At 40.8% G+C, this 26488-nt stretch overlaps 2 protein-coding genes across 2 annotated transcripts in view; both read left to right on the top strand.

Annotated features, from left to right (window-relative positions):
- Positions 1-24726, top strand: part of LOC116989450 (mucin-16-like) — a 127273-nt gene extending 102547 nt beyond the window's left edge. Inside the window, exons 87-97 of the mRNA XM_033046828.1 lie at positions 342-511; positions 1233-1259; positions 1422-1543; positions 16940-17007; positions 17950-18119; positions 20916-20942; positions 21344-21462; positions 21558-21625; positions 22655-22824; positions 23580-23606; positions 24300-24726. Coding sequence (XP_032902719.1) covers positions 342-511; positions 1233-1259; positions 1422-1543; positions 16940-17007; positions 17950-18119; positions 20916-20942; positions 21344-21462; positions 21558-21625; positions 22655-22824; positions 23580-23606; positions 24300-24406 — 1075 coding nt within the window. The 3' untranslated portion in view covers positions 24407-24726. The remainder of the gene's footprint in view (positions 1-341; positions 512-1232; positions 1260-1421; positions 1544-16939; positions 17008-17949; positions 18120-20915; positions 20943-21343; positions 21463-21557; positions 21626-22654; positions 22825-23579; positions 23607-24299) is intronic.
- Positions 24727-25583: 857 nt separating this feature from the next.
- LOC116989730 (mucin-16-like) overlaps positions 25584-26488 on the top strand; it is a 47423-nt gene continuing 46518 nt past the window's right edge. Inside the window, exons 1-3 of the mRNA XM_033047325.1 lie at positions 25584-25632; positions 26034-26152; positions 26248-26315. Coding sequence (XP_032903216.1) covers positions 25584-25632; positions 26034-26152; positions 26248-26315 — 236 coding nt within the window. The remainder of the gene's footprint in view (positions 25633-26033; positions 26153-26247; positions 26316-26488) is intronic.

Below are 26488 nucleotides of genomic sequence, written 5' to 3'. Positions count from 1 at the left end.
GGAAATTAAGGGGTAGAGGGGCATTTGTAGGTTGACACGTAGAATTGAACAACTCATTGTTCATACAGTTAGTTTGTAGGTTGTCACATAAAATGATTCATATTGTTAAACTCCAAACCTACATCAGATTAGGAGGTGATTTTCCTTCAGCTTAAATGTGGTCTCCCTCTGGCTATAGATGGGCTGGAGACGGACAAATTGAGAGTCGGATTTCTCTGACCATTGCTTAGACACCAGTCATGATCCACGGCAACATTTCAGCTGTGCTCTTGCTGGCATTGCAAACAACTTTGCACTAAATTCTTTTACACTTATCACAAATGTCTTTTGCTTTATCGCAGAGAGGAAATGGTTAACAGCACCAGAGTGACAGCTGAATGTTTATTTCATAATGTGTCCACCATGGAACCCATCTACCGAGAAGATGTTTATGATGAATTTAGCGAGCTGACCAAAGACATTTCCTCACTGGGGCCATACGAACTGCAAAGCTACAGCCTCTATGTAGATGGTACTTATCAAAATATTCCTTGGTGTTTTTCTTCATATTGTATTTGTCCAATCTGCGGTAACTATTGATTTATAGACAAGTTCTTTGGTATTTACATATTTAGATCAGGGACAACCAGGCATGATATCCTATAGGATCTGAGAAAGCAAACCTTAAAATCATTCACAGTCTTGCTCTTCGGAGCCTGCCTTTGCACAAACACACTGCCTCACTGGTATGACCTACCCAAAAAAGTGTTTTCTTCCTGATAAATGTTCAAGGAGAGGGAAACAAAATACCCCATTAAAAAGTTGCATGCTTTTTTAGAAGAAACAAAGTGCTAGAGTAACTGAGTGGGTCAGGCAACATTACTGGAGAATGAGAATGGGTGACATTTCAGCTCAAGATCCTTCTTCAGACTGATTGTGGGGTGGTGGGGGGAGAAGAAAGCTGTTCGAGAAGGGAGGCAGTACAAAGCACGTCATTAATAGGTGGACACAGGTGAAGTGGAGTTTAGATACGCAGAAGGTTAGACAAAGGCCAGAGACGAAAAAACATTAAGTGTGAGGGGAAAGGATTGAAGTGTTGCAAATTTGAAGCCAGAAAAAGGAATGTAGATGGAGGGCAAGTGGGAGGAGTTTACTAGGTGCATGCCCAGGTGTTGTTGTAGTTGGTGGGTTTTTAAAGGTTGGCTAAACATGAACATTTAAAGTTCAACCTATATTTCTCTGTTTGTTTTCAGATTTCAATGTACAGCACAATGTCAATGGTGAGTTTGTATCAAATGCATGAAATAATTGTCTTACGCTACATTTGTTCTTCTCAATTTGTTGCTTAAACTCTGTAGAAATCCAGTGCTGGGAAACAGTTTTTAAACTATTTGAAAATCGTGGTACTCACAACATGCTAAATTGCTTACTCTATTTCACAGTTCCAGTTCCAACCGAGGTAACATATCCCATTGAATACAACGTGACTTTCATTGTTGACAATCTGTCTATTGAAGAAATTCAAGCAAACTCTTCAGAAACAGCAACCATGATTGCAAATGAGGTGAGAGAGTTTACCAATTAGTTTTCTGCTGATATAGTACATGAATCCCCTTTTTATGTCTCATTCTAACACTATTGTTCTTGCCCCCAGCTCACAGACCTGTTTGAGAACAGCAATATCAATGCAACATTCTTAAAATGTGACGTGAAATCATTCAGGTAATTCACAAAAAAATGTCCAATTAAATCATGAAAATTGCATTCCTTTGTCTCCAAATTGTTAATGCACAGTGATTCCAAATGGTAAAGATGATAATCTCATAAACACATTTCCTACAAATATCAGTGCAAAGTTGATATAAATTCTAACAGAAAAAGACACGATGTGCTGGAGTATCTCAGCGGGTCAGTCGGCAAATCTGGAGAACATGGGTTGGCAGAGTTTTGGGTCGGGCCCTTCTTCAGACTGATTGCAGTAGGGGTGAGAAAGCTGCGAGAGAGGTGGGAAGGGGATGACAAAGTGTGGCAAGTGATACGAGGATACAAGTGATGGGAAGGGAGCAGTTGATTGGCAAATGGTTACAGAATATCCTGAGATGAGAAGACAAAAGGTTCAATATAGGGAGTTAGGCATAGGTCAAATTAATTATGAAAGTAGAGGAAGCATAGTGGAAGGGGAGAATGGAGGTAGGGAAGGGGTGAAGGGAAAAGGGGAAAATGGGTGCATATTCAAGTGTAGCACAGGGAAGAGTGGGGGGAAATTAAGGGGTAGAGGGGCATTTGTAGGTTGACACGTAGAATTGAACAACTCATTGTTCATACAGTTAGTTTGTAGGTTGTCACATAAAATGATTCATATTGTTAAACTCCAAACCTACATCAGATTAGGAGGTGATTTTCCTTCAGCTTAAATGTGGTCTCCCTCTGGCTATAGATGGGCTGGAGACGGACAAATTGAGAGTCAGATTTCTCTGACCATTGCTTAGACACCAGTAATGAGCCACGGCAACATTTCAGCTGTGCTCTTGCTGGCATTGCAAACAACTTTGCACTAAATTCTTTTACACTTATCACAAATGTCTTTTGCTTTATCGCAGAGAGGAAATGGTTAACAGCACCAGAGTGACAGCTGAATGTTTATTTCATAATGTGTCCACCATGGAACCCATCTACCGAGAAGATGTTTATGATGAATTTAGCGAGCTGACCAAAGACATTTCCTCACTGGGGCCATACGAACTGCAAAGCTACAGCCTCTATGTAGATGGTACTTATCAAAATATTCCTTGGTGTTTTTCTTCATATTGTATTTGTCCAATCTGCGGTAACTATTGATTTATAGACAAGTTCTTTGGTATTTACATATTTAGATCAGGGACAACCAGGCATGATATCCTATAGGATCTGAGAAAGCAAACCTTAAAATCATTCACAGTCTTGCTCTTCGGAGCCTGCCTTTGCACAAACACACTGCCTCACTGGTATGACCTACCCAAAAAAGTGTTTTCTTCCTGATAAATGTTCAAGGAGAGGGAAACAAAATACCCCATTAAAAAGTTGCATGCTTTTTTAGAAGAAACAAAGTGCTAGAGTAACTGAGTGGGTCAGGCAACATTACTGGAGAATGAGAATGGGTGACATTTCAGCTCAAGATCCTTCTTCAGACTGATTGTGGGGTGGTGGGGGGAGAAGAAAGCTGTTCGAGAAGGGAGGCAGTACAAAGCACGTCATTAATAGGTGGACACAGGTGAAGTGGAGTTTAGATACGCAGAAGGTTAGACAAAGGGCAGAGACGAAAAAGCATTATGTGTGAGGGAAAAGGATTGAAGTGTTGCAAATTTGAAGCCAGATAAAGGAATGTAGATGGAGGGCAAGGGGGAGGAGTTTACTAGGTGCATGCCAAGTTGTTGTTGTGGTTGGTGGGTTTTTAAAGGTTGCCTAAACTTGAACATTTAAAGTTCAACCTATATTTCTCTGTTTGTTTTCAGATTTCAATGTACAGCACAATGTCAATGGTGAGTTTGTATCAAATGCATGAAATAATTGTCTTACGCTACATTTGTTCTTCTCAATTTGTTGCTTTAACTCTGTAGAAATCCAGTGCTGGGAAACAGTTTTTAAACTATTTGAAAATCGTGGTACTCACAACATGCTAAATTGCTTACTCTATTTCCAAAGTTCCAGTTCCAATCCATAAAACATATCCCATTGAATACAACGTGACTTTCATTGTTGACAATCTGTCTATTGAAGAAATTCAAGCAAACCTTTCAGAAACAGCAACCATGATTACAAATGAGGTGAGAGAGTTTACCAATTAGTATTCTGCTGATATAGTACTTATTCATCCCCTTTTTATGTCTCATTCTAACACCATTTTTCTTGCACCCAGCTCACAGACCTGTTTGAGAACAGCAATATCAATGCAACATTCTTAAAATGTGACGTGAAATCATTCAGGTAACTCACAAAAAAATGTTCAATTAAATCATGAAAATTGCGTTCCTTTGTCTCCAAATTGTTAATGCACAGTAATTCCAAATGGTAAAGATGATAATAATAATAATAATAATAAATTTTATTTATGGGCGCCTTTCAAGAGTCTCAAGGACACCTTACAAAAATAGAGCATGTAGAGGAAAAACATGTAAGGGGAATGAAATAAATAGTAGAGACATGACTAGTACACAAAGTAAAGACAGAATTCAATACAAAACACAGTATGAGGTAATTAATGCACAGATGAAAAGGGACGGGGACGTGGGGCTAAGGATAGGCAGAGGTGAAGAGATGGGTCTTGAGGCGGGACTGGAAGATGGTGAGGGACACGGAATTGCGGATCAGTTGGGGGAGGGAGTTCCAGAGCCTGGGAGCTGCCCTGGAGAAGGCTCTGTCCCCAAAACTGCGGAGGTTGGACTTGTGGATGGAGAGGAGACCGGCTGATGTGGATCTGAGGGACCGTGAGGGTTGGTAGGGGGAGAGGAGGTCAATGAGATATGGGGGGGCCAGATGGTGGAGGGCTTTGTAGGTGAGGATCAGGATTTTGTAGGTGATCCGATGGGAGATGGGAAGCCAGTGAAGTTGTTTGAGGACTGGAGTGATGTGATGCCAGGATTTGGTATGGGTGATGAGTCGGGCGGCTGCGTTCTGGACCAGTTGGAGTTGGTTGATATAGGTGGAGCTGATGCCAAGGAGAAGTGAGTTGCAATAGTCCAGTCGGGAGGAGACGAAGGCATGGATGAGTCTTTCAGCAGCGGGCGGTGTAAGAGAGGGTCTGAGTTTGGCGATGTTGCGGAGATGAAAGAAGGAGGTTTTAATGACATGGTGGATGTGAGGCTCAAGGGAGAGGGTGGAATCAAAGATCACGCCAAGGTTGCGGGCCTGGGGAGATGGGGAGACAGTGGTGCCGTCGATGGTGAGAGTGGGGTTATTGATTTTGCTGAGTGTGGCTTTGGAGCCTATGAGGAGGAATTCTGTCTTATCGCTGTTGAGTTTGAGGAAATTATGTTGCATCCAGGTTTTTATAGCTGACAAACAGGAGTTGATATGGGAGAGGGGGGGGTTGTGGGGGGATTTGGTGCTAAGGTAAATCTGGGTGTCATCAGCGTAACAGTGGAAGTCCAGATTGAAGTGGCGGAGTATCTGACCAAGGGGGAGGATGTAGATGATGAAGAGGAGAGGGCCGAGTACGGAGCCTTGGGGAACACCTTGAGTGACTGCGGCTGTAGCAGAGGTGTGGTTGTGGAGAGAGATGAAGTGGGATCTGTTGGAAAGGTAGGAACGGAGCCAGCTGAGTGCAGAGCCTTCAATGCCGAGGTCTTTGAGTCTGGTGAGCAGGATGTTATGGTTCACTGTATCGAAGGCTGCGCTCAGGTCGAGGAGGATGAGGATGTTGAGGGAACCAGTGTCAGCAGAGGTGAGGAGGTCGTTGAGGACTTTGAGGAGAGCAGTTTCTGTGCTATGGAGGGGGCGAAAGCCAGATTGGAGGGGTTCAAGTAGGTTATACGCAAGGAGGTGGGAATGGAGTTGCGACGCAACGATACGCTCCAGGGTTTTTGAAAGAAAGGGGAGGTTTGAGATTGGGCGGTAGTTAATGAGAGAGGAGGGATCAAGACCAGGTTTCTTTAAGATTGGTGTAACGGCAGCAGTTTTGAAAGCGGAGGGGACAATTCCTTGGGACAATGAGGAGTTGAAGAGATTAGTGAGGTAGGGGCAGAGAAAGGGGAGGCAGGACTTCAGCAGGGGAGTGGGGAGAGGGTCGAGGGAGCAGGTAGTGGGTTTGGAAGAGCTGATGAGTTTGGAGATTTCAATAGGGGTGACCAGGTCAAACTGGGAGAGGAAGCAGTGTGGAGGAGGGGTAAGGAGGTCAGTGGAGATGTTGAAAGGAGGGGCCTTGGTAGCTGGTGGAGTAGATTCTCATAAACACATTTCCTACAATTATCAGTGCAAAGTCAATATAAATTCTAACAGAAAAAAGACACGATGTGCTGGAGTATCTCAGCGGGTCAGGCGGCAAATCTGGAGAACATGGGTTGGCAGAGTTTTGGGTCGGGCCCTTCTTCAGACTGATTGCAGTAGGGGTGAGAAAGCTGCGAGAGAGATGGAAAGGGGGTGACAAAGTGTGGCAAGTCATACGAGGATACAAGTGATGGGAAGGGAGCAGTTGATTGGCAAATGGTTACAGAAAATCCTAAAATGAGAAGACAAAAGGTTCAATATAGGGAGTTAGGCATAGAAGTCAAATTAATTATGAAAGTTGAAGAAGCATAGTGGAAGGGGAGAATGGGGGTAGGGAAGGGGTGAAGGGAAAAGGGAAAAATGGGTGCATATTCAAGTGCAGCACAGGGAAGAGTGGGGGGAAATTAAGGGGTAGAGGGGCATTTGTAGTTTGACACGTAAAATTGAACAACTCATTGTTCATACAGTTAGTTTGTAGGTTGTCACATAAAATGATTCATATTGTTAAACTCCAAACCTACATCAGATTAGGAGGTGATTTTCCTTCAGCTTAAATGTGGTCTCCCTCTGGCTATAGATGGGCTGGAGACGGACAAATTGAGAGTCAGATTTCTCTGACCATTGCTTAGACACCAGTAATGAGCCACGGCAACATTTCAGCTGTGCTCTTGCTGGCATTGCAAACAACTTTGCACTAAATTCTTTTACACTTATCACAAATGTCTTTTGCTTTATCGCAGAGAGGAAATGGTTAACAGCACCAGAGTGACAGCTGAATGTTTATTTCATAATGTGTCCACCATGGAACCCATTTACCGAGAAGATGTTTATGATGAATTTAGCGAGCTGACCAAAAACATTTCCTCACTGGGGCCATACGAACTGCAAAGCTACAGCCTCTATGTAGATGGTACTTATCAAAATATTCCTTGGTGTTTTTCTTCATATTGTATTTGTCCAATCTGCGGTAACTATTGATTTATAGACAAGTTCTTTGGTATTTACATATTTAGATCAGGGACAACCAGGCATGATATCCTATAGGATCTGAGAAAGCAAACCTTAAAATCATTCACAATCTTGCTCTTCGGAGCGTGCCTTTGCACAAACACACTGCCTCACTGGCAAGACCCACTCATAAAAGGGTTTTCTTCCTGATAAATGTTCAAGGAGAGGTAAAAAAATACCCGATTAAAAAGTTGCATGCTTTTTTAAAAGAAACAAAGTGCTAGAGTAACTCAGCGGGTCAGGCAGCATCACTGGAGAATGTGAATGGGTGGCATTTCAGCTCAAGATCCTTCTTCAGACTGATTGTGATGTGGTGGGGGGAGAAGAAAGCTGTAAGAGAAGGGAGGCAGTACAAAGCACGTCATTAATAGGTGGACACAGGTGAAGTGGAGTTTAGATACGCAGAAGGTTAGACAAAGGCCAGAGACGAAAAAGCATTATGTGTGAGGGAAAAGGATTGAAGTGTTGCAAATTTGAAGCCAGAAAAAGGAATGTAGATGGAGGGCAAGGGGGAGGAGTTTACTAGGTGCATGCCAAGTTGTTGTTGTGGTTGGTGGGTTTTTAAAGGTTGCCTAAACTTGAACATTTAAAGTTCAACCTATATTTCTCTGTTTGTTTTCAGATTTCAATGTACAGCACAATGTCAATGGTGAGTTTGTATCAAATGCATGAAATAATTGTCTTACGCTACATTTGTTCTTCTCAATTTGTTGCTTAAACTCTGTAGAAATCCAGTGCTGGGAAACAGTTTTTAAACTATTTGAAAATCGTGGTACTCACAACATGCTAAATTGCTTACTCTATTTCCACAGTTCCAGTTCCAAACCATAAAACATATCCCATTGAATACAACGTGACTTTCATTGTTGACAATCTGTCTATTGAAGAAATTCAAGCAAACCTTTCAGAAACAGCAACCATGATTACAAATGAGGTGAGAGAGTTTACCAATTAGTTTTCTGCTGATATAGTACTTATTGATCCCCTTTTTATGTCTCATTCTAACACCATTTTTCTTGCACCCAGCTCACAGACCTGTTTGAGAACAGCAATATCAATGCAACATTCTTAAAATGTGACGTGAAATCATTCAGGTAACTCACAACAAAATGTCCAATTAAATCATGAAAATTGCGTTTCTTTGTCTCCAAATTGTTAATGCACAGTGATTCCAAATAGTAAAGATGATATTCTCATAAACACATTTCCTACAAATATCAGTGCAAAGTCAATATAAATTCTAACAGAAAAAGACACGATGTGCTGGAGTATCTCAGCGGGTCAGGCGGCAAATCTGGAGAACATGGGTTGGCAGAGTTTTGGGTCGGGCCCTTCTTCAGACTGATTGCAGTAGGGGTGAGAAAGCTGCGAGAGAGATGGAAAGGGGGTGACAAAGTGTGGCAAGTCATACGAGGATACAAGTGATGGGAAGGGAGCAGTTGATTGGCAAATGGTTACAGAAAATCCTAAAATGAGAAGACAAAAGGTTCAATATAGGGAGTTAGGCATAGAAGTCAAATTAATTATGAAAGTTGAAGAAGCATAGTGGAAGGGGAGAATGGGGGTAGGGAAGGGGTGAAGGGAAAAGGGAAAAATGGGTGCATATTCAAGTGTAGCACAGGGAAGAGTGGGGGGAAATTAAGGGGTAGAGGGGCATTTGTAGGTTGACACGTAAAATTGAACAACTCATTGTTCATACAGTTAGTTTGTAGGTTGTCACATAAAATGATTCATATTGTTAAACTCCAAACCTACATCAGATTAGGAGGTGATTTTCCTTCAGCTTAAATGTGGTCTCCCTCTGGCTATAGATGGGCTGGAGACGGACAAATTGAGAGTCAGATTTCTCTGACCATTGCTTAGACACCAGTAATGAGCCACGGCAACATTTCAGCTGTGCTCTTGCTGGCATTGCAAACAACTTTGCACTAAATTCTTTTACACTTATCACAAATGTCTTTTGCTTTATCGCAGAGAGGAAATGGTTAACAGCACCAGAGTGACAGCTGAATGTTTATTTCATAATGTGTCAACCATGGAACCCATCTACCGAGAAGATGTTTATGATGAATTTAGCGAGCTGACCAAAAACATTTCCTCACTGGGGCCATACGAACTGCAAAGCTACAGCCTCTATGTAGATGGTACTTATCAAAATATTCCTTGGTGTTTTTCTTCATATTGTATTTGTCCAATCTGCGGTAACTATTGATTTATAGACAAGTTCTTTGGTATTTACATATTTAGATCAGGGACAACCAGGCATGATATCCTATAGGATCTGAGAAAGCAAACCTTAAAATCATTCACAATCTTGCTCTTCGGAGCGTGCCTTTGCACAAACACACTGCCTCACTGGCAAGACCCACTCATAAAAGGGTTTTCTTCCTGATAAATGTTCAAGGAGAGGTAAAAAAATACCCGATTAAAAAGTTGCATGCTTTTTTAAAAGAAACAAAGTGCTAGAGTAACTCAGCGGGTCAGGCAGCATCACTGGAGAATGTGAATGGGTGGCATTTCAGCTCAAGATCCTTCTTCAGACTGATTGTGAGGTGGTGGGGGGAGAAGAAAGCTGTAAGAGAAGGGAGGCAGTACAAAGCACGTCATTAATAGGTGGACACAGGTGAAGTGGAGTTTAGATACGCAGAAGGTTAGACAAAGGCCAGAGACGAAAAAGCATTATGTGTGAGGGAAAAGGATTGAAGTGTTGCAAATTTGAAGCCAGAAAAAGGAATGTAGATGGAGGGCAAGGGGGAGGAGTTTACTAGGTGCATGCCAAGTTGTTGTTGTGGTTGGTGGGTTTTTAAAGGTTGCCTAAACTTGAACATTTAAAGTTCAACCTATATTTCTCTGTTTGTTTTCAGATTTCAATGTACAGCACAATGTCAATGGTGAGTTTGTATCAAATGCATGAAATAATTGTCTTACGCTACATTTGTTCTTCTCAATTTGTTGCTTAAACTCTGTAGAAATCCAGTGCTGGGAAACAGTTTTTAAACTATTTGAAAATCGTGGTACTCACAACATGCTAAATTGCTTACTCTATTTCCACAGTTCCAGTTCCAATCCATAAAACATATCCCATTGAATACAACGTGACTTTCATTGTTGACAATCTGTCTATTGAAGAAATTCAAGCAAACCTTTCAGAAACAGCAACCATGATTACAAATGAGGTGAGAGAGTTTACCAATTAGTTTTCTGCTGATATAGTACTTATTGATCCCCTTTTTATGTCTCATTCTAACACCATTTTTCTTGCACCCAGCTCACAGACCTGTTTGAGAACAGCAATATCAATGCAACATTCTTAAAATGTGACGTGAAATCATTCAGGTAACTCACAAAAAAATGTCCAATTAAATCATGAAAATTGCGTTTCTTTGTCTCCAAATTGTTAATGCACAGTGATTCCAAATAGTAAAGATGATATTCTCATAAACACATTTCCTACAAATATCAGTGCAAAGTCAATATAAATTCTAACAGAAAAAGACACGATGTGCTGGAGTATCTCAGCGGGTCAGGCGGCAAATCTGGAGAACATGGATTGGCAGAGTTTTGGGTCGGGCCCTTCTTCAGACTGATTGCAGTAGGGGTGAGAAAGCTGCGAGAGAGATGGAAAGGGGGTGACAAAGTGTGGCAAGTCATACGAGGATACAAGTGATGGGAAGGGAGCAGTTGATTGGCAAATGGTTACAGAAAATCCTAAAATGAGAAGACAAAAGGTTCAATATAGGGAGTTAGGCATAGAAGTCAAATTAATTATGAAAGTTGAAGAAGCATAGTGGAAGGGGAGAATGGGGGTAGGGAAGGGGTGAAGGGAAAAGGGAAAAATGGGTGCATATTCAAGTGTAGCACAGGGAAGAGTGGGGGGAAATTAAGGGGTAGAGGGGCATTTGTAGGTTGACACGTAAAATTGAACAACTCATTGTTCATACAGTTAGTTTGTAGGTTGTCACATAAAATGATTCATATTGTTAAACTCCAAACCTACATCAGATTAGGAGGTGATTTTCCTTCAGCTTAAATGTGGTCTCCCTCTGGCTATAGATGGGCTGGAGACGGACAAATTGAGAGTCAGATTTCTCTGACCATTGCTTAGACACCAGTAATGAGCCACGGCAACATTTCAGCTGTGCTCTTGCTGGCATTGCAAACAACTTTGCACTAAATTCTTTTACACTTATCACAAATGTCTTTTGCTTTATCGCAGAGAGGAAATGGTTAACAGCACCAGAGTGACAGCTGAATGTTTATTTCATAATGTGTCAACCATGGAACCCATCTACCGAGAAGATGTTTATGATGAATTTAGCGAGCTGACCAAAAACATTTCCTCACTGGGGCCATACGAACTGCAAAGCTACAGCCTCTATGTAGATGGTACTTATCAAAATATTCCTTGGTGTTTTTCTTCATATTGTATTTGTCCAATCTGCGGTAACTATTGATTTATAGACAAGTTCTTTGGTATTTACATATTTAGATCAGGGACAACCAGGCATGATATCCTATAGGATCTGAGAAAGCAAACCTTAAAATCATTCACAGTCTTGCTCTTCGGAGCGTGCCTTTGCACAAACACACTGCCTCACTGGCAAGACCCACTCATAAAAGGGTTTTCTTCCTGATAAATGTTCAAGGAGAGGTAAAAAAATACCCGATTAAAAAGTTGCATGCTTTTTTAAAAGAAACAAAGTGCTAGAGTAACTCAGCGGGTCAGGCAGCATCACTGGAGAATGTGAATGGGTGGCATTTCAGCTCAAGATCCTTCTTCAGACTGATTGTGAGGTGGTGGGGGGAGAAGAAAGCTGTAAGAGAAGGGAGGCAGTACAAAGCACGTCATTAATAGGTGGACACAGGTGAAGTGGAGTTTAGATACGCAGAAGGTTAGACAAAGGCCAGAGACGAAAAAGCATTATGTGTGAGGGAAAAGGATTGAAGTGTTGCAAATTTGAAGCCAGAAAAAGGAATGTAGATGGAGGGCAAGGGGGAGGAGTTTACTAGCTGCATGCCAAGTTGTTGTTGTGGTTGGTGGGTTTTTAAAGGTTGCCTAAACTTGAACATTTAAAGTTCAACCTATATTTCTCTGTTTGTTTTCAGATTTCAATGTACAGCACAATGTCAATGGTGAGTTTGTATCAAATGCATGAAATAATTGTCTTACGCTACATTTGTTCTTCTCAATTTGTTGCTTAAACTCTGTAGAAATCCAGTGCTGGGAAACAGTTTTTAAACTATTTGAAAATCGTGGTACTCACAACATGCTAAATTGCTTACTCTATTTCCACAGTTCCAGTTCCAATCCATAAAACATATCCCATTGAATACAACGTGACTTTCATTGTTGACAATCTGTCTATTGAAGAAATTCAAGCAAACCTTTCAGAAACAGCAACCATGATTACAAATGAGGTGAGAGAGTTTACCAATTAGTTTTCTGCTGATATAGTACTTATTGATCCCCTTTTTATGTCTCATTCTAACACCATTTTTCTTGCACCCAGCTCACAGACCTGTTTGAGAACAGCAATATCAATGCAACATTCTTAAAATGTGACGTGAAATCATTCAGGTAACTCACAAAAAAATGTCCAATTAAATCATGAAAATTGCGTTTCTTTGTCTCCAAATTGTTAATGCACAGTGATTCCAAATAGTAAAGATGATATTCTCATAAACACATTTCCTACAAATATCAGTGCAAAGTCAATATAAATTCTAACAGAAAAAGACACGATGTGCTGGAGTATCTCAGCGGGTCAGGCGGCAAATCTGGAGAACATGGATTGGCAGAGTTTTGGGTCGGGCCCTTCTTCAGACTGATTGCAGTAGGGGTGAGAAAGCTGCGAGAGAGATGGAAAGGGGGTGACAAAGTGTGGCAAGTCATACGAGGATACAAGTGATGGGAAGGGAGCAGTTGATTGGCAAATGGTTACAGAAAATCCTAAAATGAGAAGACAAAAGGTTCAATATAGGGAGTTAGGCATAGAAGTCAAATTAATTATGAAAGTTGAAGAAGCATAGTGGAAGGGGAGAATGGGGGTAGGGAAGGGGTGAAGGGAAAAGGGAAAAATGGGTGCATATTCAAGTGTAGCACAGGGAAGAGTGGGGGGAAATTAAGGGGTAGAGGGGCATTTGTAGGTTGACACGTAAAATTGAACAACTCATTGTTCATACAGTTAGTTTGTAGGTTGTCACATAAAATGATTCATATTGTTAAACTCCAAACCTACATCAGATTAGGAGGTGATTTTCCTTCAGCTTAAATGTGGTCTCCCTCTGGCTATAGATGGGCTGGAGACGGACAAATTGAGAGTCAGATTTCTCTGACCATTGCTTAGACACCAGTAATGAGCCACGGCAACATTTCAGCTGTGCTCTTGCTGGCATTGCAAACAACTTTGCACTAAATTCTTTTACACTTATCACAAATGTCTTTTGCTTTATCGCAGAGAGGAAATGGTTAACAGCACCAGAGTGACAGCTGAATGTTTATTTCATAATGTGTCAACCATGGAACCCATCTACCGAGAAGATGTTTATGATGAATTTAGCGAGCTGACCAAAAACATTTCCTCACTGGGGCCATACGAACTGCAAAGCTACAGCCTCTATGTAGATGGTACTTATCAAAATATTCCTTGGTGTTTTTCTTCATATTGTATTTGTCCAATCTGCGGTAACTATTGATTTATAGACAAGTTCTTTGGTATTTACATATTTAGATCAGGGACAACCAGGCATGATATCCTATAGGATCTGAGAAAGCAAACCTTAAAATCATTCACAATCTTGCTCTTCGGAGCGTGCCTTTGCACAAACACACTGCCTCACTGGCAAGACCCACTCATAAAAGGGTTTTCTTCCTGATAAATGTTCAAGGAGAGGTAAAAAAATACCCGATTAAAAAGTTGCATGCTTTTTTAAAAGAAACAAAGTGCTAGAGTAACTCAGCGGGTCAGGCAGCATCACTGGAGAATGTGAATGGGTGGCATTTCAGCTCAAGATCCTTCTTCAGACTGATTGTGAGGTGGTGGGGGGAGAAGAAAGCTGTAAGAGAAGGGAGGCAGTACAAAGCACGTCATTAATAGGTGGACACAGGTGAAGTGGAGTTTAGATACGCAGAAGGTTAGACAAAGGCCAGAGACGAAAAAGCATTATGTGTGAGGGAAAAGGATTGAAGTGTTGCAAATTTGAAGCCAGAAAAAGGAATGTAGATGGAGGGCAAGGGGGAGGAGTTTACTAGGTGCATGCCAAGTTGTTGTTGTGGTTGGTGGGTTTTTAAAGGTTGCCTAAACTTGAACATTTAAAGTTCAACCTATATTTCTCTGTTTGTTTTCAGATTTCAATGTACAGCACAATGTCAATGGTGAGTTTGTATCAAATGCATGAAATAATTGTCTTACGCTACATTTGTTCTTCTCAATTTGTTGCTTAAACTCTGTAGAAATCCAGTGCTGGGAAACAGTTTTTAAACTATTTGAAAATCGTGGTACTCACAACATGCTAAATTGCTTACTCTATTTCCACAGTTCCAGTTCCAATCCATAAAACATATCCCATTGAATACAACGTGACTTTCATTGTTGACAATCTGTCTATTGAAGAAATTCAAGCAAACCTTTCAGAAACAGCAACCATGATTACAAATGAGGTGAGAGAGTTTACCAATTAGTTTTCTGCTGATATAGTACTTATTGATCCCCTTTTTATGTCTCATTCTAACACCATTTTTCTTGCACCCAGCTCACAGACCTGTTTGAGAACAGCAATATCAATGCAACATTCTTAAAATGTGACGTGAAATCATTCAGGTAACTCACAAAAAAATGTCCAATTAAATCATGAAAATTGCGTTTCTTTGTCTCCAAATTGTTAATGCACAGTGATTCCAAATAGTAAAGATGATATTCTCATAAACACATTTCCTACAAATATCAGTGCAAAGTCAATATAAATTCTAACAGAAAAAGACACGAAGTGCTGGAGTATCTCAGCGGGTCAGGCGGCAAATCTGGAGAACATGGGTTGGCAGAGTTTTGGGTCGGGCCCTTCTTCAGACTGATTGCAGTAGGGGTGAGAAAGCTGCGAGAGAGATGGAAAGGGGGTGACAAAGTGTGGCAAGTCATACGAGGATACAAGTGATGGGAAGGGAGCAGTTGATTGGCAAATGGTTACAGAAAATCCTAAAATGAGAAGACAAAAGGTTCAATATAGGGAGTTAGGCATAGAAGTCAAATTAATTATGAAAGTTGAAGAAGCATAGTGGAAGGGGAGAATGGGGGTAGGGAAGGGGTGAAGGGAAAAGGGAAAAATGGGTGCATATTCAAGTGTAGCACAGGGAAGAGTGGGGGGAAATTAAGGGGTAGAGGGGCATTTGTAGGTTGACACGTAAAATTGAACAACTCATTGTTCATACAATTAGTTTGTAAATTGTCACATAAAATTATCAATATTGTTAAGCTCCAAACCTACATCAGATTAGGAGGTGATTTTCCTTCAGCTTAAATGTGGTCTCCCTCTGGCTATAGATGGGCTGGAGACGGACAAATTGAGAGTCGGATTTCTCTGACCATTGCTTAGACACCAGTAATGAGCCACGGCAACATTTCAGCTGTGCTCTTGCTGGCATTGCAAACAACTTTGCACTAAATTCTTTTACACTTATCACAAATGTCTTTTGCTTTATCGCAGAGAGGAAATGGTTAACAGCACCAGAGTGACAGCTGAATGTTTATTTCATAATGTGTCCACCATGGAACCCATCTACCGAGAAGATGTTTATGATGAATTTAGCGAGCTGACCAAAGACATTTCCTCACTGGGGCCATACGAACTGCAAAGCTACAGCCTCTATGTAGATGGTACTTATCAAAATATTCCTTGGTGTTTTTCTTCATATTGTATTTGTCCAATCTGCGGTAACTATTGATTTATAGACAAGTTCTTTGGTATTTACATATTTAGATCAGGGACAACCAGGCATGATATCCTATAGGATCTGAGAAAGCAAACCTTAAAATCATTCACAATCTTGCTCTTCGGAGCGTGCCTTTGCACAAACACACTGCCTCACTGGCAAGACCCACTCATAAAAGGGTTTTCTTCCTGATAAATGTTCAAGGAGAGGTAAAAAAATACCCGATTAAAAAGTTGCATGCTTTTTTAAAAGAAACAAAGTGCTAGAGTAACTCAGCGGGTCAGGCAGCATCACTGGAGAATGTGAATGGGTGGCATTTCAGCTCAAGATCCTTCTTCAGACTGATTGTGAGGTGGTGGGGGGAGAAGAAAGCTGTAAGAGAAGGGAGGCAGTACAAAGCACGTCATTAATAGGTGGACACAGGTGAAGTGGAGTTTAGATACGCAGAAGGTTAGACAAAGGCCAGAGACGAAAAAACATTAAGTGTGAGGGAAAAGGATTGAAGTGTTGCAAATTTGAAGCCAGAAAAAGGAATGTAGATGGAGGGCAAGGGGGAGGAGTTTACTAGGTGCATGCCAAGTTGTTGTTGTGGTTGGTGGGTTTTTAAAGGTTGCCTAAATTTGAACATTTAAAGTTCAACCTATATTTCTCTGTTTGTTTTCAGATTTCAATGTACAGCACAATGTCAATGGTGAGTTTGTATCAAATGCATGAAATAATTGTCTTACGCTACATTTGTTCTTCTCAATTTGTTGCTTAAACTCTGTAGAAATCCAGTGCTGGGAAACAGTTTTTAAACTATTTGAAAATCGTGGTACTCACAACATGCTAAATTGCTTACTCTATTTCCACAGTTTCAGTTCCAATCCATGAAACATATCCCATTAAATACAACGTGACTTTCATTGTTGACAATCTGTCTATTGAAGAAATTCAAGCAAACCAAACAGCAACCATGATTGCAAATGAGGTGAGAGAGTTTACAAGTTAGTTTACTGATGTTGTTTTACTTCATCATACCCTTTTTATTTCTCATTCTGACTCAATTATTGTTACTGCTTTCAGCTCACCGAACTGTTCGAAAATAGCAATGTCAATGCTACATTCTTGACATGTGTTGTGGAATCCTTCAGGTAACTCAAGATAACTTTCCTATTAAATGATAAAATTGATAACGCTCAATAATTCCAATTTGCAAACGCGTTAATCTCAATTTAATTTAAAATTAATAAGCAAATTTCCCACAAATATCATGTAGAATTAATATAAATTCTACCAGAAAAAAGGTACAATGTACTAGAGTCTCCTAGTGAGTCAGGCAGCAATTCTGTAGACGCTGGTGAGGCAAAGTTTTGTCGTAGGGGGGTCCAGTCACCGGTTTTTCGGTGACCTGCTACGACTGTGACAGTCGCCGGCAGTCACCGAAAATAACGCTTAAGTGGGACAGACACATAAGGCTCTAAGCTATTCGAAATATGAGGTGCTGTTCCTCCAGTTTGAGTGTGGCCTCACTCTGCAATGGATGAGGCCCAGGACAGACAGATTGGTTTGGGAATGGAAAGGGAGTTAAATTGTTTTTGAACCAGGATTTCCAGCAGACCTTGAATGACTGCACATGTTTGGCGAAAAAGTCACCTTGATACTGTTTGGTCTTGCTAACGTATCGGACACCACATAAGGTGCAGCAAATGCATTAGGTGGTGTTAGTGACAGGTGGGGTGTAAACTAAGGATGGGGGGAACGCTCTCCTTGTTCCGTCTGGGTGAGGGTGGTGTGAGAGCAGATTTCGGGGAGAATTGGATGAGGGATCCATCTAAAACAGCCAAGGCTAATCTATATCATAAGGCTACATATATATTAGGCTAATACGACATCATTGATGCCGTAGAATGGGAAGCCACATCGTAGTTGAAGATGGGCTGCAGACGGACAAATTGAGAATCAGATTTCTCAACCCATTGCTTAGACACCAGTAATGAGCCATGGCAACATTTCAGCTGTGCACTTGCTGGCATTGCAAACAACTTTGCACTAAATTATTTTGCACATCACAAATGTCTTTTGCTTTTTCGCAGAGAGGAAATGGTTCACAGCTCCAGAGTGACAGCTAATTGTTCATTCCAAAACGTGTCCACCATGGAACCCATCAACCGAGAAAAGGTTTATGATGTATTTAGCGAGAAGACCCATTACATTTCCTCACTGGGGTCATACTTACTGCAAAGCAACAGCCTCTATGTAAACGGTACTTATCAAAATATTCCTCTGTGTTTCTCTTCATATTGTACTTGTGCAATCTACGGTAACTATTGACTTATAGTAACGTTCTTTGGTATTTACATATTTAGATCAGGGACAACCAGGTATGATATCCTATGGGATCTGAGGAAGCAAAATTTAAAATCATTCGCAGACTTGCTCTTCGGAGCCTGCCTTTGCACAAACACACTGCCTCACTGGTATGACCCACTCACAAAAATACTTTCCTCCTGATAAATATTCAAGGAGCAGTCAAAAGAAAATTCCTCCATTAAAAGGTTACATGCATTTTTAGAAGACACAAAGTGCTAGAATATCTCAGCGGGTCAGGCAGCATCACTGGAGAACGTGAAAGGGTGACATTTCAGCCCGAGATCCTTCTTCAGACTGATTGTGAGGTGGGGGGGGGGGGGGGGGGGGGGGGGGGAGTAGAAAGCTGTAAGAGAACGGAGGCAATACAAAGCACGTCATTATTAGGTGAACACAGGTGAAGTAGAGTTTTGATTTGGAGAAGGTTGGGCAAAGGCCAGAGACGAAAAAACATAAGGGGTGAGGGAAAAGAATTGAAGAGATGCAAATTCGATGCCAGGGGAAGGAATGTAGATGGAGGGCAAGGGGGAGGAGTTTAATAGGTGCAAGCCTAGGTGGGACACAATGTTGTTGTGGTTGGTTGTTTTTAAAGATTGCCTAAATTGCCTGAATTTAAAGTTCATGCCATTGGATTGGTCCTACATATATTTCGTTGTTTGTTTTCAGATTTCACTGTACAGCCCAATGTCAATGGTGAGTTTGTATCAATTCATCAAACAATTGTCTTACGTTATATTTGTTCTTCTCCATCTGTTGCTTAAACTGTGTAGAATTCCTACAGAGTTGATTAGATGTTTTTAAGACTTCTTAGATAAAATGCCTTTCAGAAACCTGTACATGAAAAACTGTCTTATCAGTGGACCTTGACAAATAATTCCCATGTTGCATCACTGCTTTAAGTTGGAGAGAAACAAACATTAAAATAACCTGAGAAGCAAATTGTTGTGATTTATTTGGCGAAGCATTTTATGACTAGGTCAGCTGTCAAAGAGCGAGATAACAAAAAATAGGCCAATGGACAATAGGTGCAGGAGTAGACCATTCAGCCCTTCGAGCCAGCACCGCCATTCAATGTGATCATGGCTGATCATCCACAATCAGTACCCCGTTCCTACCTTCTCCCCATATCCCCTGACTTCGCTATCTTTAAGAGTCCAATCTAGCTCTCTCTTGAATGTATCCAGAGAACCGGCCTCCACCGCCCTCTGAGGCAGAGAGTCAAAAACACACATAACAGGTGTACTTTATAAGATCCAAGAAATGGAACATATCCTTGGAAAATATCCTTGAATTATTTTAGGGCATTTTATGTTTGTATGAATTTTTGATGAATTCATATCTTTTAATAACATTATTCCAATAGTTTTTTTGAAATTTTCTTTACAGAGCCACCAATTGTTCCTGAACAAAATAAACCAGACAATCAAGAGAATCCAGGTAACTCAGCTACATGCTCTGCACACATCAAGTATACGGAGATCTCCAAGTACTAAAAGCATTCATAATTCGCAAAGAACCACAAAATAAAACCAAAACTAGGCTGTACTCCGCCCACTATCACTACAATGTGTCAGGTGGTAAATGATCAGGATTGGATCTCCCAGTATGATATTTTATAGCTTTTATTATAATTGAAGGGAAATTGTGGATGAAGAAGGAAAAGTAGAGGCTTTGTTTCCAAAGGGGAGACATAAGAGATTACAAATGCTGGAAACTGGAGCAAACAACAAAATGCTGGAGGAACTCAGTAAGTCCGGCAACACCTGTGGAAGGAAATAGAAGCGTTGACAGGGCAGGACATGGGCAGGACCTACACAGTGAATGGCAGGGCCCTGGGGAGTGTTATAGACAAGTGTTAGGGACCTAAGAGTGCATCCACATCATTCCTTGAAGGTGGAGCCACGGGTAGATAGGGTGGTCAAAAAGGATTTTGGCACATTGGCCTTCATCAGAGTATTGAGTATAAATGTAGGGAGGTCATGTTGCAGTTATATAAGATGCTGTTGAGGCCCCATTTAGAGTATTGTGTTCAACATGTTTTAGGAAAAATGTTGTCAAGCTGGAATGGGTACAGAGAAAAATTACAAGGATGTTGCCAGGACTCGAGGATTTGAGCTACAGGGAGTGTTTGTGTAGGCTGGGAATCTATTCCTTGGAGCACAAGAGGATGAGGGGGGTCTTATAGAGGTATATAAAAGCATGAGAGAACAGTTTGGTTAGATGCACAGAGTCTCGTGCGCAGATTAGGGGAATCGAGGACATGAAGACATGGGTTTAAGGTGAAAAAATTACTAGGAATCTAAGGGGTAAAATTTTCACACAAAGGTTAGTGGGTGTATGGAACGAGCTGTCAGAAGAGGTAGTTGAGGCAGGGACTATCGCAACGTTTAAAACAAAGTTAGACAGGTACATGGATAGGACTGGTTTGGAGGGATATGGATCAAACGCAGACAGGTGGGTATATTTTAGCTAGATCGTTGACTGGTGTGTGTATAAGTTGGGCTAGGGTGTTTCCACACAGTGTGACTATGTTTCTAAGGCATCCTCACTTACAGGAGGGGTGAAATATGTGTGAATCCAGGTGGAGCACAGGAGGGGGTGGGGTGTCTTTGTTAGAGGTTACTTAAAATTGGAAAATTCAAAGTTTATCCTGTTGGTTGTAAACTACCTATGTTTCATTCTTTGCTTCCAGGTCACACTGTGCAGCCCATCGTCACAGGTGAGTTTGGGTTTCCATTTAATTGTTTCAGGAATCTTTGGTTATTCACTGCATTTATGACACTTCCACCACCCATATTCTACTAGATTATTAGTTGAAACTCGGGAAATTATGTCTTTTGTTCACGAATAAAATCTTGATTTAGAAATTAATGCATTGAAAACTTTCCTTGTTGATGGCAAGGTTTTTGTTTCTTAACAAAGCAAAAGCTGCATTGGTACCTACTTTTCAGCCTTAAGCTAGGAACACCTCACAAATATTCTCATCTACATCTTATGCAGAATTTCACTTAAATGTATCAAACAATTGCTTCAGATCACAATTATTCTACTCGATCTGTTGCTTAAGATTTTAAAATTGTTGTAGTATCAGCGGCTAAATTGCTCACTATATTTCCACAGTCCCAGCTCCAATCGACTTAACAAATGACATTAATTACAATGTGACGTTCATTGTTAGTCTGCCAATTGAAGAAATTCAAAGAAACCGTTCAGAGACATCAACCATCATTGCAGCTGAGGTGAGAATGTTGTACAAGATAGTTTTCTGCTGATTTATTACTTCATTGTTCCCGTTTTTTTCTAATTCTAACACAATTTTCCTTACTGACCTCAGATCATAGACCTGTTCGAAAACAGCAGTATCAATGAAACATTCTTATCATGTGTTGTAGAATCATTCAGGTAACTCACAGTCACTTTCCTATCAATTATGAAAATTGCATTCCTTTAATTTCCAATTATTCTTGCACAGTGTTTCCAATTTGCAAACACGATAATCTCATAAACACATTTCCTGCAAAATATAATTGCAGAGTCAATATACATTCTTATATATTCATTAGTGCAAGTCCAGGTGGGGCACAGGAGAGGGATGCGGGGTGGGGGCAGTTTGTTGGAGCTTACTTCAAATTGGAAAATTCAAGACACAATGTTGTGCTGTACCTCAGCAGGTCAGGCAAATCTGGATATTATGCCTAGGCAATGTTTTGGGTCGGGCCCTTCTTCAGACCAACAGCAGTAGGTGTGAGAAAGCTGGAAGAGAGGGGGGAAGAGGATGTCAAAATGTGGCAAATGGTTGGTCAAATTCCACTGAAGAAGACAACCAGTTTCGTATAGGGAGAAACCTTAAAGAGGCATTAAATATAAAGCCAGAGGAAGGAAAACTGGTGGAATAGTAGAATGGGGGGTTGGGACCATTGAGAAATGAGTGCACACCCAGGTGTAGCACAGGGAAGGTTGGGGAGAAATGGAAGGTGGCATTTGTAGGTTAATTACGTTAAATTAGAGGATTCATTGTTCGTACTGTTAGGCTCCAAGCTACTCTTCGGAATTTGAGGTGCTGTTCCTCTAGTTTGTGGGATGAAAGCTAAGGACGAGGGGAACTCTATCCTTGTTTCGACTGGATGAGGCGGATGCGAGAGCAGAATTAGATGAGACGTGAGTGAAAGATCCATCTATGACAACCAGTGGTAATCCATGTTTACTCAAGAAAGGGCATATCTCAGATGCCCTAGAATGGGAAGCCCATTCCCATGGGAGTGGGAGCAGATGCGGCGGAGCCGGATAAATTGAGAGTAGGCTTTCTGTGACTATTGCTTCTACCTTTATAATCAGCCACAGCAATGTTTAGCTGTGCTCTTGTTAAGACTGCAAACAACTTTGCACTAAATTCTTTTACACTTATCACAAATGGCTTTTGCTTTTTCGCAGAGCGGAAATGGTTAACAGCTCCAGAGTGACAGCTAATTGTTCATTCCAAAACGTGTCCACCATGGAACCCATCAACCGAGAAAAGGTTTATGATGTATTTAGCGAGAAGACCCATTACATTTCCTCACTGGGGTCATACTTACTGCAAAGCAACAGCCTCTATGTAAACGGTACTTATCAAAATATTCCTCTGTGTTTCTCTTCATATTGTACTTGTGCAATCTACGGTAACTATTGACTTATAGTAACGTTCTTTGGTATTTACATATTTAGATCAGGGACAACCAGGTATGATATCCTATGGGATCTGAGGAAGCAAAATTTAAAATCATTCGCAGACTTGCTCTTCGGAGCCTGCCTTTGCACAAACACACTGCCTCACTGGTATGACCCACTCACAAAAATACTTTCCTCCTGATAAATATTCAAGGAGCAGTCAAAAGAAAATTCCTCCATTAAAAGGTTACATGCATTTTTAGAAGACACAAAGTGCTAGAATATCTCAGCGGGTCAGGCAGCATCACTGGAGAACGTGAAAGGGTGACATTTCAGCCCGAGATCCTTCTTCAGACTGATTGTGAGGTGGGGGGGGGGGGAGAAGAAAGCTGGAAGAGAACGGAGGCAATACAAAGCACGTCATTATTAGGTGAACACAGGTGAAGTAGAGTTTTGATTTGAAGAAGGTTGGGCAAAGGCCAGAGACGAAAAAACATAAGGGGTGAGGGAAAAGAATTGAAGAGATGCAAATTCGATGCCATGGGAAGGAATGTAGATGGAGGGCAAGGGGGAGGAGTTTAATAGGTGCAAGCCTAGGTGGGACACAGTGTTGTTGTGGTTGGTGGTTTTTAAAGATTGCCTGAATTGCCTGAATTTAAAGTTCATGCCATTGGATTGGTCCTACATATATTTCCTTGTTTGTTTTCAGATTTCACTGTACAGCCCAATGTCAATGGTGAGTTTGTATCAATTCATCAAACAATTGTCTTACGTTATATTTGTTCTTCTCCATCTGTTGCTTACACTGTGTAGAATTCCTACAGAGTTGATTAGATGTTTTTAAGACTTCTTAGATAAAATGCCTTTCAGAAACCTGTACTTGAAAAACTGTCTTATCAGTGGACCTTGACAAATAATTCCCATGTTGCATCACTGCTTTAAGTTGGAGAGAAACAAACATTAAAATAACCTGAGAAGCAAATTGTTGTGATTTATTTGGCGAAGCATTTTATGACTAGGTCAGCTGTCAAAGAGCGAGATAACAAAAAATAGGCCAATGGACAATAGGTGCAGGAGTAGACCATTCAGCCCTTCGAGCCAGCACCGCCATTCAATGTGATCATGGCTGATCATCCACAATCAGTACCCCGTTCCTACCTTCTCCCCATATCCCCTGACTTCGCTATCTTTAAGAGTCCAATCTAGCTCTCTCTTGAATGTATCCAGAGAACCGGCCTCCACCGCCCTCTGAGGCAGAGATTCAAAAACACACATAACAGGTGTACTTTATAAGATCCAAGAAATGGAACATATCCTTGGAAAATATCCTTGAATTATTTTAGGGCATTTTATGTTTGTATGAATTTTTGATGAATTCATATCTTTTAATAACATTATTCCAATAGTTTTTTTGAAATTTTCTTTACAGAGCCACCAATTGTTCCTGAACAAAATAAACCAGACAATCAAGAGAATCCAGGTAACTCAGCTACATGCTCTGCACACATCAAGTATACGGAGATCTCCAAGTACTAAAAGCATTCATAATTCGCAAAGAACCACAAAATAAAACCAAAACTAGGCTGTACTCCGCCCACTATCACTACAATGTGTCAGGTGGTAAATGATCAGGATTGGATCTCCCAGTATGATATTTTATAGCTTTTATTATAATTGAAGGGAAATTGTGGATGAAGAAGGAAAAGTAGAGGCTTTGTTTCCAAAGGGGAGACATAAGAGATTACAAATGCTGGAAACTGGAGCAAACAACAAAATGCTGGAGGAACTCAGTAAGTCCGGCAACACCTGTGGAAGGAAATAGAAGCGTTGACAGGGCAGGACATGGGCAGGACCTACACAGTGAATGGCAGGGCCCTGGGGAGTGTTATAGACAAGTGTTAGGGACCTAAGAGTGCATCCACATCATTCCTTGAAGGTGGAGCCACAGGTAGATAGGGTGGTCAAAAAGGATTTTGGCACATTGGCCTTCATCAGAGTATTGAGTATAAATGTAGGGAGGTCATGTTGCAGTTATATAAGATGCTGTTGAGGCCCCATTTAGAGTATTGTGTTCAACATGTTTTAGGAAAAATGTTGTCAAGCTGGAATGGGTACAGAGAAAAATTACAAGGATGTTGCCAGGACTCGAGGATTTGAGCTACAGGGAGTGTTTGTGTAGGCTGGGAATCTATTCCTTGGAGCACAAGAGGATGAGGGGGGTCTTATAGAGGTATATAAAAGCATGAGAGAATAGTTTGGTTAGATGCACAGAGTCTCGTGCGCAGATTAGGGGAATCGAGGACATGAGGACATGGGTTTAAGGTGAAAAAATTACTAGGAATCTAAGGGGTAAAATTTTCACACAAAGGTTAGTGGGTGTATGGAACGAGCTGTCAGAAGAGGTAGTTGAGGCAGGGACTATCGCAACGTTTAAAACAATGTTAGACAGGTACATGGATAGGACTGGTTTGGAGGGATATGGATCAAACGCAGACAGGTGGGTATATTTTAGCTAGATCGTTGACTGGTGTGTGTATAAGTTGGGCTAGGGTGTTTCCACACAGTGTGACTATGTTTCTAAGGCATCCTCACTTACAGGAGGGGTGAAATATGTGTGAATCCAGGTGGAGCACAGGAGGGGGTGGGGTGTCTTTGTTAGAGGTTACTTAAAATTGGAAAATTCAAAGTTTATCCTGTTGGTTGTAAACTACCTATGTTTCATTCTTTGCTTCCAGGTCACACTGTGCAGCCCATCGTCACAGGTGAGTTTGGGTTTCCATTTAATTGTTTCAGGAATCTTTGGTTATTCACTGCATTTATGACACTTCCACCACCCATATTCTACTAGATTATTAGTTGAAACTCGGGAAATTATGTCTTTTGTTCACGAATAAAATCTTGATTTAGAAATTAATGCATTGAAAACTTTCCTTGTTGATGGAAAGGTTTTTGTTTCTTAACAAAGCAAAAGCTGCATTGGTACCTACTTTTCAGCCTTAAGCTAGGAACACCTCACAAATATTCTCATCTACATCTTGTGCAGAATTTCACTTAAATGTATCAAACAATTGCTTCAGATCACAATTATTCTACTCGATCTGTTGCTTAAGATTTTAAAATTGTTGTAGTATCAGCGGCTAAATTGCTCACTATATTTCCACAGTCCCAGCTCCAATCGACTTAACAAATGACATTAATTACAATGTGACGTTCATTGTTAGTCTGCCAATTGAAGAAATTCAAAGAAACCGTTCAGAGACATCAACCATCATTGCAGCTGAGGTGAGAATGTTGTACAAGATAGTTTTCTGCTGATTTATTACTTCATTGTTCCCGTTTTTTTCTAATTCTAACACAATTTTCCTTACTGACCTCAGATCATAGACCTGTTCGAAAACAGCAGTATCAATGAAACATTCTTATCATGTGTTGTAGAATCATTCAGGTAACTCACAGTCACTTTCCTATCAATTATGAAAATTGCATTCCTTTAATTTCCAATTATTCTTGCACAGTGTTTCCAATTTGCAAACACGATAATCTCATAAACACATTTCCTGCAAAATATCATTGCAGAGTCAATATACATTCTTATATATTCATTAGTGCAAGTCCAGG

The sequence above is a fragment of the Amblyraja radiata genome, chromosome 29 (assembly GCF_010909765.2).
Source record: "Amblyraja radiata isolate CabotCenter1 chromosome 29, sAmbRad1.1.pri, whole genome shotgun sequence".
NCBI classification, from domain to species: Eukaryota; Metazoa; Chordata; class Chondrichthyes; order Rajiformes; family Rajidae; genus Amblyraja; species Amblyraja radiata.
This window is presented reverse-complemented; position numbering and strand designations above follow the sequence as displayed.